A 12,500-nucleotide genomic window follows, 5' to 3' on the forward strand; every position below is an offset into this window, starting at 1 on the left:
TTCATGGTTGTTGTCCCATCTTCGTATACATCTTCCGATATTTTACAATATACCCCATCTACTCCCTGTCTTCGAATAACTTCTAATACTGATGGTATTTATACAGAGGCAAATGTCTTGTAATCGATGAATACCATACACAGGGGTTTCCTATATTCGTTTTTTTTTCGTGGGTATATACTTATCCCATCTTTTTTTTCTTTTGATTTTCTTTTCTAGAATGAAATGTTAATGTTCCCAATCTTATTCTGAACAAGAAGGCCAAATGTGTATTAAATCTGATTAAATCTATACAATGATTTACAGGTGCTGAGTGTATTACAAGCAGCTGGCAGTAATCTGGTGGTGCTGGAAGCAGAGCACCTATCCTCCCTTTCCAATCTGCGCGCCCTCCACCTACAAGGCTATGCTGTGCGGCGTGCCAGACAAGTCTCTGGTTACATGTCTAATCGTGTTCTGGAGATGGTGAACCACAAGAAGAAGGCCGCCCGGATCGAAGAGGATCAGCAGAATCTTACCCTGGCGATGTCAGAAGATGCTTTGATGTCACTCAATCAACTCCAGCTGCTGGACCTGCAGTTCGTGAGGCTGGTGGCTGCCATGGAGGGAGGGCGTCCCAGGCGCCAGACTCGTCCACTGGCTACGTCCACGCTTCTGGATGTCCCTCTTCCTGATTTCCTTTCGATGACTGACCAGGTGCCAGACCTCAATCTTCCACCAGAACTGAAGGCCAGCTCTCCGGTCTCATCCTCGCCACCTGAATCGGGTGAAGAGATCTTGTTCGTCCCTCTTGATGGCGGAGAAGAAAGCATCGTGCCGTATGAGGTGTTTAAGGCTGAGTCGGAGGCAGTCTTGGCTCCATTCGCTGCGCAGTCAGAGCTGAAGTATCTGCGCGTTGCTCATGCTAAGCTGGACCGAGTTGGTCCCGAACTACTGACGGGACTTTCCAACCTCCATACGCTCACCCTCGAGCATAATCACATCAAAATTTTGCCGCCTGCCATGTTTACGCCGACGCCAAAGCTGCGCCACCTGTCCCTCGCCCACAACAACATCCTCGCCCTTGAAGGTGAGAGTCTGGCTGGCCTCGATAATCTTCTCACCCTGGACCTCGACAGCAACAAGCTGGACAGACTCGGGCCAGCGAGTTTCCCAGGCCTTCCCAGCATAGCGACCATTCGCATGATCGACAATCCACTGACGCATATTTTCCCCTTCACGTTCTCCAACGTCAATGGAACTGAACAGCTTTTCATCGGCTCGAGAGACGTGTCGGCCGAACTACACACCGACACCTTCAGGGAACTCGACTCACTGACTACCCTTGTTATAGAAAATACAACTCTTCTCTCACTCAGTCGAGCAATGCTGGAGGGAATGCCCACCCTGAAGGACTTGACTATCCACGGCCATGTCACCTACATCGACTTCGATGCCTTTACAGCCACACCCAATCTTGAGACATTAACACTTAGCCATTGTCATCTGAAAAAGCTTTCTCTCGATGCTTTCTTTGGTCTTAAGAACCTACAGTATCTGGACCTTAGTCACAACGGTCTCGATGAAATATCACCTGGAACATTTGACCATCTGTCAAGCCTTCGTGAGCTGTATCTTCATCATAACAACCTCACCACCCTTCCTCTGGGCATCTTTGTTCCTACTCCGGTAAAGTTGATACAACTGCACGAGAATCCATGGCACTGCACGTGTGACCTGATGCAGCTGCGACCTGTTTTAACAAATAAAGTAAGGAATCGTCTTTTCTATTTAAACTCTTAGCATATTACTCTCAGTGTGTTGTTTCCGGTATAGGATGTGTATATATATTTATATTCCCCCATTTCTCTCCACTGTCATTTTCGCTAGTTACCATCTGGAAGTTTATTACTGATGTAGGCTTATCACATTATTAATTCTAAACTTTCAAAATTTCAACAGGTCCGTCGTCGTCACAACATGGTTTGTCGCTGGAATGAGAAGCTGGGCACAGTGTGTACCAACGAGAGGCCAGTCCGTCTGCGGTATGATAACAGAGTAGCTCCTCTATGCAACACGCCTTCGCAGTTCCGGCACAACGACATCTTCCAAGTTACCCATAAGCGCCTGAAGTGCCCTAAGCATTTGTGGGACCCTCGGCCCAAACACAGAAAGATAACTGCTGAGCTCCCTGAGGAGGAAGAAGAAGAAGAAAATGAGGAAGAAATACTTGAAGAAGAAGAGCCTAACTGGTTGCCCTTGACCGCCTTCGCTTCTGCCCCTCGCGAAGTGAAAGATCTCCTAGAAATCGCAGAAGCAGAGATGCCCGAAGACACGTTCGCCCCACTGTCGACAGAAGACGAATCAGCTGAGATGCCACAGAGAGACGAGGCAAGTGGCACCATTGAATTAATCAGCATCGTTACAGTCAACAATGGACATGACTACCGTCGACAGAAAGAAGAAATGAAAAGGCAAATGGAAGAGGAAAGGCGAAAAGCAGCAGAAATCAAACTTATGGAGAAACAACAACTTAAATTGCAACTGGCCTTAGAAAAACAAAAAATGAAAGAGAAGATGGCAGCCGATATGGAGTTAGAACGCCAAAGAAAAAGGGATGAAATGGAGGAATTCCTAAAACAGCAAGAGCTTCATCGCATGATGCAGGAGAGAGACTCGAACAGAATGCTTTAGTTAGCAAAACCGGTCTTATTTTAGTCGCACTTTTAAATATGAATAGGAATCAAGCCGTAGATTATGGAGATTTCTTAATTTTACGAAGCAAGTAACAAATGTCGTAAAATAACGAGGTTAGAATTAAGTAAGCAAATCAGTTTGAGTACTGAATGGGCCATCGTGAAAATAATTTCTAAAAATTCATGTTTTTATAGGTTAGACCATAAACAGGCTAGTATTTCCACTTACGGAGTACTTAAAGTAGGTAATATATAATGTACAAACCATAGGCCATAGTTTATAGGTGTTGTGACTAGTATGAATAGCTGTATGCCTAAAGCATCTAAAATCATCTAAAATTCTAAAACACATATCAATCACTTGCAGAGAGAGAGAGAGAGAAAAAGGAGTATCTGCTGCAAATTTGAATAGACTTACGATATATATGTTTACGATGTGTCTGTGTCTAGGTATGTATGTCGGCTTTACATTACAAACATTGGATGTACACACACACAAACATACACATAAACACACACATACAACGTGAATGGAAGTATCACTTGTGTTGACGCATTACATTTCTGAATGAAGCATTACAAACAAAGAAACAAGTGTAAATACTGTAAGTGAAATAAAAAGTAGATTTATTTAGTGATAATTTTTACCCCACTTTAATATCTACCTTTGGTTGCTCTAGAAAACTAGAAGCAATCAGAGGGCGCATACCTCTGTCAAGGCAATAGAGTCACTGACGCAATTTAATATTCATACCTGATGAGTTACTTTAAACTCGACTCTTTCTCAAGTACACTGGTGACGTCCGTGTTTCCTTATCTCGCAATGCTAATGGATTCTTTACAAAATTCATGGACCTAGATCATGATTCGGATCACCACTAAAATCTAAGTTGGGCTAAGACACACCTCTGGAAAAAAAATCATAAAAATCTGTCCATAACTTTTTGGTTATACTGCTAACCAACGAACAAACTGACTAACCGACGCTACCCGAAACGTAACCGCCATGCCAGAGGTAGTCAAGTGCAATGCAGAAGAAAAAACGGTATGTCCAATTATTTATTACGAGAAATCCCTGTAAAAAAAATAAATAAATAAAATAAAAATAGAAACATGAAACATAAAAAAACCCTTTATCAGGTTAAAACATATACATATCAGCATTTTATTGCTAGTTATTAAGGTCGCCCTTTCACTTATCACATTGAACTTTATTTTTTCTAAAGACGAGATACTTTACATAACGTCCGAACAATGCATAACTAAAATTAAATCTGGTATCACCTCTTTTGATCGTTTTACGTTTTATCTGTAACGCAAGATTTGCCCTTATCCAAATTACTTTTAGGTTAGTACCAAGGATTCTCAAACCTTTTGGCTGCAAATTACTCCGATAGATCCACGGCCGACTTCCCCGGCAACAAAGTATTTCTGACAATCACTAAAACCCATGCACATACATAAGAAAGCATGCATAGTAACTTTATGATGCATTAACGAGCAAGGAGCAAGCACTGTACGCGTCAGGACGGTTAACAGGAGAAAAATGAGGGAGAGGGGCTGCAAGATCTAGTGACACCTCAAACTTATTTCGCGACTCCCTCCGTTGGTCGGTATCCCCACTTTGAGAACCTCTTTTTAAGACCATACCTACTGAATTGATTGCCTCTTGGAATTGAATGTTACTTCTTTCAGTCTTAGTTTCGGGCCTGTCAGGCAAACATGCCTTTTTTTCCTTGATCAGAGGTGCATGATGCATATAATACTCAAGACTTTTTAATTATCTGTTGAGCCAATAGAGAGACCTGTATGTAGAAGATTTTAAAGTTACAATGTTTTAAAGTGCGATGGACATATTGCTAGGGAAATATTTAGCCCAGCTGTTGTAAGCGTAAGCCAGTGGTGGTGCTCATCGGTAATTTCAGTTACCCTCTTTTTCCTTAACAGGTGATGCTGATGATGATGACGATGATGATTATAATGATAACAACAATAATAATAAAAATCATAATGGTAATGTTACCAATAATTATAATGATGATAGTCATATTAATAGTTATAATGATAGTAATAATAACAATTATGATGGTAATAATATTGATAACAGTAATAATAATAATAGCAATACTAGTAATTATGATATTAATGATTAATAATGGTGATAATGATCATAATAATAATAATTATCATTATTATCACAACATTATTGCTATTTCGATAATAATAATAATGATAAAATTGACTAATAATAACGACAATACAATAATAATAACAACGACAATACTAATGATAACAACAAGAACAACAACAATAACTATAATATTAATGATAATAATAATAATAATAATAATAATAATAATAATAATAATAATAATAACAATAATGATAATATATATAATGATTCTGATCCTGATCACGATAATGATCATGATAATAATAATGATGATAGTAATAGTAATAGTAATGATAATGACAATAATAATCATAAAACCGATAATAGAACGATAATGACAGTAATGATATTATCGGAGACCATGACGATAACAAAAATTACAAGTATAACAAAAAATGTAAAAATATCAAATATAATTGAATGATAATAACTAAGATAACGCGGGCAACATTAATAATGAAAAAGGAACATCTATTCCACTTTCACTAGATACTCATACCTTAACGGAGATTCATTTCAGTTTGAACTTTCCTTGGTATTGTATGCTTTAACCCAGGTTTTCAGGTACATTTTTTTCATTAATAAGAAAGTACTTTGTCTTTATACATTCCACTCCTAAAAGTACATGGAAACTATATTGTTATTAATCAGATCATACTAAAGTATTGACATTGAAAAATAAAGAACTTTCATTATTTATTTTATTCAAATTGAGATTTATTACCAAGATGAGAAAATATCTTCCTAAGCTTATACATTTATGAAACGTTGATCTTTCAGACAAACACATTACTCAAAATGGCAAAACGTCTTTCTGCAGAATATTACAACTGTTTAATGGGGAAATGATGTAGTGCGAATGTAATGTCAGGAACAAAATTTAGAAAAAAAAATAGATTAATGGTCGTTCCGGGAAATGTAGGTCGTCCATTGTCGTCAAGCTCCTCCGGGGGAGGCGATCAGCTGTCCCAGATGTTGCCAACTCAAACGTTGTCCAAATACATTCTTAATTTCGAAATTGATGTTCCATAATTTTTGTCAACGGAGAACACCGTGTGATTATATATCTCAAGATGAAAGAACAATGAAACCGGACCAAAAATAAACCTTGAAAGAGAATCTATATCGTCCATAGAAATATACCCCATAGGTTGGCACAACCGAAGGTACCTCCACCAGCCTGGCAACAACGCGAGTCGGCGACGGTGGGGTTTTGAGGTTCAAGTTCGCTGGGAGACGATTAGATTTTTCATTAAATTTCCAAGATGCCTGTTAGCCCAGCTAAAGATTTCCTCGCTGGGGGCTTCGGTGGAATGTGTCTTGTTACTGCCGGACATCCTTTAGATACAATTAAGGTATATATTCAGTTCTTTTTAAGGTATTGTATCGGCCTCGCCTTTTAAGACTGGCCATGACCGGGTCATTGGGGGAAATGATCTTTTCTTTTCTGTTGTATTTTCTGTGAGGAATTAGTGTTGTTTCATTACATCATATTTTCTTTCTTTTATAAACGGGAACACCCTTGAATCCCAGATAAGATATTGTGTTTGAAAAGGGTGGGATAATCAGTTCTTTAGGGTAGTGCCTGAAGACTGAAGTGGCACTCTGTTCATATTCTTGATATTTTATCTGTGTAAATGTTTATAATAAGTATGTGTACATTCCTTTTTTTTATGTAAAGCAGGTTTTTGGGGGTGTAGGAGGCTCATCCTCATATTTCTTGCAAGATTGTTTGATATATTTCAGTACCTATATTTTGTGCAAAATTGCTGTCTAATGTTGACTTATCAGATATACATAGAAAAGGCATACCAACGCGCTTATGCTTATCAGATAACTTTTGTAGGTACTTTATATTAATGGTAAATATTACTAACATAGCTACAGGGACTTAATGAAATGATTTTTCTCGTAATTACATTGGCATTTTCTTCAAATACTAAATGAAAATTGCTGTAATATGGCATGCCAACAATCTCAAGTCTAGCCTAAAAATGGTGCCGTCACCTCTAGGCTTCATGCTTAGGCAAAGGCCAATAGACTTCTACCTGACATTTTAACAAGACTGAGCCTGAATTGGTTCCTTAAGAAAATAAACCACCAAGAGTGTGGACAAGATCTGTCTAGCTAAAATACATATGATGGAGAATTGTTGGCCATTGTTAGAGTGCCAATAGATAGGACAGTGGCAATTGTTTAGATGTATTCATGGCATTTATCCCATTGAAAAAGAAGAATAAAAACAATAAATTACAGAGTTGGTAGTAATTATCCCAAAACTTTTACAACGTTATGGTATAAAAATATCTGCCATAAATTTAAAAAATGGTGGTAGTGTTTAATGGCAAAAAGTGCTTAAATGTTGTAGATGTGAGAATTATTGATTTTTATCAGATTTGTATATCTTGTGTCATTAAAAAAATCACATTAGACCTGTCCCAAGACAATACCTGAATTGCTGATGATTAGCTTTATTTTTTTTTTATTTATTATTATTATTTTTTTTTTATTATTATTATTTTTTTTAATAGTATCTTATAATAAATCATCTGCATATGCATGGACACTTATGGAATTCATAAAAAAGAGGACCATTAATATTATCTTATTTTTTTAAGAGCATAAATTGTTGAGGAGAACTTTATGGGAATTTTGTAGTTTTCTTTCTTTCTACAGCCCTGTTAAATCTTATACATAGTTCAGTGATCATATTGATATCTACACGAAGTAATTAATGATTTAGTACTGCTAAGCAGATGTGATTTTTATTTACATTAACTACGATTTATATGTATGTTTTTTTGTTTTGTTTTGAGGATTAAAATTTATATTTTACCACAAGAGGCTTACGAGATATTGCATTTGATAAGTGTTTAAAGGTAAAATTGTGTAGCTTACTTGTAATATACAAGCAAATTCTTATTGCAGTTGGAGCAATAAAAAATACAAAATCTTGTTTTGGTTTAAAGAGAAAAAAAAATAATAATAATAAATAATGATAATAATAATGAGAGTGAGTCTTTATTTTGAAGATCAATTCAATGATGACAAATAGCAATTGAATTGGCATTCTTTACATTTGAAGTAGATGGAAACTGAGATTTATGACTGTTTTGAATGAAGAAAAGGTGTTTGAGATCTAATAGTTATACATTACCATTTAGAATCTGCAGAGGTCAGTTCAGATATATTCCCTTATTATTTATATTATATTTGATATATATATATATATATATATATATATATATATATATACATACATATATATATATATATATATATATATATATATATATATATATATATATATATATATATATATATATATATATATAAGCATACACACACACCACTTACTTTCAATATCAGTAGTAGTAATATGTTTCAAATGTTTGATATGGTGACTGAGATATTGTTATGTAGTAGAATTGTATCATTTTAAATTTTGTATATGTTGTAATTCATTGAAGATGGGTACTTAAAAATCAGATTTCTTGAATCTTGATGTATTTGATAATCAGCAAACTAGTAATATACTGCTACGAAAAGAAATATGAATATAAAGAATGGTATAAGTTGAAGACACCAATGTGCGTAGATAGAGGGAAATGGGCACTGCCATCTTATTTATGTTCATGATGAACACTTGAGAAATAAAAATGCTGTATTCAAGGAAATAGCTACTCCCAGTATTATTATCATCATCAACATGAAGTGACCAATTTTTTTTATCTAGATGCCATAATTTTTTTCTTTTGTACAGCTGTTTGTATTATTTTGCACACACTGCTCCAAGGCCTCTGAGAGTGACTATATCTCCTCAGAGAAAGACTGAACAGTGTACAGCTACCAAAAAGTATATTTATAATAATGTGTATTTCTAACTGAAACAAAAATTTATATTATCTGATACTTAAATTTTCCTTGATGACAGAAAATAATTACATTTTATGTGTGTGTGTGTGCGTGTGCGTGTGCGTGTGCGTGTGCGTGTGTGTGTGAGAGAGAGAGAGAGAGAGAGAGAGAGAGAGATTATGCAGTGGTAGATACAAAACCATGTTTTGATTATTCCATGTTATCAAAGAAAAGATTTTTCATATTTAAACAATAATTCATTATTTGTTGAACAGTACACATTTTTAATGATAGGACTTAAAGAAGAAAATTAAGTAATTTTCCTATTATTTTGGATCCTTAAGGGGATTTTTTTTTCTATGAAACATTAAATATGTGCAGAAATGCACCTTGGTTCCTGAGCAGGTAACACTGGATGCATTAAATGCCTAGCATGCTTCCACCATCATAGTTAATGTAGTTAATTAATAGTTATAATTATTCTCATGGATGTCTTCAATTATGGCTTCCCCTATGTTATGGGGCCTCCACATGGAGGTTGCCTAGAAGGTTTACGCATGCAAATCCGACCGTGAAAGGGAGGGAGGGAGGGAGGGAGGGAGAAGTGTGGGTGGGGGAGGGTTGTAAGAGAATGGGGAGTTGAGGGTTATAGCGGGAGAGAGAGAGGGAGGGGGAGTGAGGGTATGATTGTGCGCTAATATATGTGCGTACGTTATGTGGTAAGTATATATGAATGCAATAGAGATGAGTTTGTATTATAATTGTATATGTTTTATGAAGGTATGTATAGGCTTATTTCATGTTTTTTACACCATTACTATTATTGTCTTCACATGTAGAACATGGAACACTTGAAAGCTCCCCACGAAAATCTCTCATGGGATAGGCCTATGATAAGATAGTGATCACATTGTGGGTCACACATATTACTTCAGCTCGGTATCACTAATGCTCTGTCGCAATATCCACAGGCATTATTCCCAACCTTTGATATGGTGATTTGAAAATTGATACCTTGTTGCGGGATGAGGAAGTAGCACGCAACTTACCTGGCGACTTTGACCCAGCAAAACATCGCCGCAGACCAAGCAAGTCCTACTAACCTTGCACCTGATCTCTCTAGCCTTTATAAGTTGTATGAATAAGCATCTTTTCTCTTTAAATAGTCAATTAGAAAATTTACAGCACTGGTACACCATCGAAATAAGCACTGCGGTTTTCTGATTGCGTTTTCAGATATTGAAAAGCTTATGCGTTAAGCATGATGCTGTTAACAATGTGTAAAGCTCGTATTCCAAATGTAATATGCTATGAAATCTTAAAATACACACCAATACTCCAAACTCACCGTATACCTGTGACGGACGGTTGCCGGGTGCGTGCACATCTGACCGCGACTTGAGCGAGAATGTCGAGTGGGCTCGTCTCGAGAGCGCCCGGCGGCAACGTTCGTAGGCCCTGTCGACAGGTAGATTTGGCGAATGGTAGATTCCTATGGCTGAGGTTCACGTGCTTAAAGGACCGGTGCCTTGTTACTACCCAGCCTATTCCGCCCTGAAGGTCAATTTCGCTTCCTGCTCCGCGATCACCCTGGTCTTTCCGTTAATGGTATTCTTCTTCTTCATGTTCTTTTTTGTTAAAACTAGCAAGGATGCAAAAATGGACATTGAAATTTCATTGTGAAAGACAGCCAATAGATACTGGCATATGTTCACTATCTGTGTGGTGGACATAAGTCGATCTTGTATCTGACATTTGTCTTTGTAATATTGTTAAAAAATAAACAATATTACAGATCAGTGACATCAGCAGTTTGCCTTGTAATTTTCTCTATCCCCAAATCTTTACTGATAACGCTAACGGCAAGCGGCGTTAAAATGTGTTTATTTGAGCTAACTGAAACCTCAGTTGCAGAAAACATGGCACCTAAACACTTGCTAAGATAACAAACGTGTTTAACAATATATTTGACACGTGCTTGTATGAAAGGTTTGTCACGAGCCTTTGTCACTGGGCCAAAAGAACATGATTCAAAGCAGCGATAATACTCGACCTGGCACCTGGCTTGGGCGGGTGATGCTGGGGCAGGCAGTCAAGACTCGAGGTAGTCCAGTTGTTCATTGGGTTGAGAGGGGCCTGCTGGCGCGGAGAGAGACAGGCAGTTTCTTATTTTGTGTGAAGGAGCGAAATTTCCATTAATCCAAAGTCACCATGCCTGAGAAACCACCGTCAGCTATAAAGGACTTCATTGCGGGAGGCTTTGGAGGGGCTTGCACGGTTGTGGTGGGTCACCCACTGGATACGATTAAGGTAGGCCCTTCGGGTGGATTTTCTATCGTGCAACAGAAACATATTTGTTCTCAGGTTTTTACTAATTATATGTGACGCGACAAGTCTTTCGGAGTTACCGCTTCTGTACGGAATCTGTTTCAGCAGAGATGATTTCTGTACTTGGTTGTTACGAGAGTGTCTTCAGTCAAAAGATACGACAGCACAATCAGCTTGTGTAGTGACAGTAATCGATAGTTTTTTTGTAGTTAACAGATGAGAGTGTAAACGCACAAATATTTACATGTGAGGGAATGAGATAACATTTTAAAGCATAATTCTTAACATTTATTGAATTGTAGGAGGCATGCGCATACACTCAAGAAACTAGGTAATATATGATGATTTAACCATATAAGAAAAACTGGTATTAGGGCCAACACCATTATATCAACAATTGGCACCTCAATCAGCTGATTGCATCTAGTATGCATAGTTTCGGGCGTCGAACACAAGTATGACATGTCACACTATGTCATTTTACAGTTCTCGAGTATAGACATGATTACAATCGAAATGCATACAAGAGCGAAATCCATACAAGGTCAAAGGTAGGCGCGGAAAAGTACCTTCCCGGGGTCAAAGTCTGGAGGTTACCGATCCTAGGCGGGACCTTGAAAGTGTAGGCACGCCAGATCTTGTAGATGGAGTGATTATCAGTCTTCTCTTTCGTTATCTATATGTACATGTGAAATGATAAACTGCACTACTGACTAGGTTTGTTGCTGTTGTGTATGTCTGTTAATTGTAAGAAACGTGAAAACCAAAAGAAATTTTACATGAGATGTGTATTTTTTCCAATATGCAAATGTAGGTGACCTTTTAGAAAGTGTATGCTTTATTATATAAACTTTGTGGTTGCAAATGTATTTTTAATGAATCAAGTTCAAATTCTTAAGTTTTGAGAAAGTCAGCGTCGCCAGGGCTCTGTTCATAACCCGGTCACTCTCATCGTGTCAGAGGTCTGTGCACACAAATGCACGGCACCCACTCACACGCACATGCTTATGTACTAAGATAAGAGGAGAGAATCATACAAGACACATTTGCAGGCAGACACACGCACACAGACACGCGCATACATACACGCTCGCAGGCGCGCGCGCTCACATACACACATACACATACACATATGCATGCATACATACATACATACATACATACATACATACATACATACACACATACATACACACACACACACACACACACACACACACACACACACACACACACACACACACACACATATACACATACACATACACATATACACGCATACATACACATACACATGCATACATACACATACACACACAAAAATACACACTCTCTCTGTACATACATGTGCATACACATGCATGTACACACATACATGCATACACATGTATGTACACACATGCAAGAATACACATGTACACAAGCACACGCATGTACACAAGCACACACATGTACACAAGCACATACAC

At 37.6% G+C, this 12,500-nt stretch overlaps 2 protein-coding genes across 3 annotated transcripts in view; both read left to right on the forward strand.

Annotated features, from left to right (window-relative positions):
• Positions 1 to 3,306, forward strand: part of LOC113827557 (insulin-like growth factor-binding protein complex acid labile subunit) — a 9,136-nt gene extending 5,830 nt beyond the window's left edge. Inside the window, exons 4-5 of the mRNA XM_027380447.2 lie at positions 307 to 1,749; positions 1,942 to 3,306. Of these exons, the coding sequence (XP_027236248.2) occupies positions 307 to 1,749; positions 1,942 to 2,673 (2,175 nt within the window). The 3' untranslated portion in view covers positions 2,674 to 3,306. The remainder of the gene's footprint in view (positions 1 to 306; positions 1,750 to 1,941) is intronic.
• A 2,720-nt stretch (positions 3,307 to 6,026) lies between these two features.
• LOC113827556 (mitochondrial carnitine/acylcarnitine carrier protein) overlaps positions 6,027 to 12,500 on the forward strand; it is an 18,299-nt gene continuing 11,825 nt past the window's right edge. The window contains exon 1 of one of the 2 annotated variants that reach the window (XM_027380446.2): positions 6,027 to 6,203. In XM_027380446.2, coding sequence (XP_027236247.1) covers positions 6,114 to 6,203 — 90 coding nt within the window. In that variant the 5' untranslated portion in view covers positions 6,027 to 6,113. Of the gene's footprint in view, positions 6,204 to 10,774; positions 11,014 to 12,500 lie in introns of those variants that run through there. The other variant, XM_027380445.2, reaches the window with a different exon arrangement.

Source organism: Penaeus vannamei, chromosome 23, assembly GCF_042767895.1.
Source record: "Penaeus vannamei isolate JL-2024 chromosome 23, ASM4276789v1, whole genome shotgun sequence".
NCBI classification, from domain to species: domain Eukaryota; kingdom Metazoa; phylum Arthropoda; class Malacostraca; order Decapoda; family Penaeidae; genus Penaeus; species Penaeus vannamei.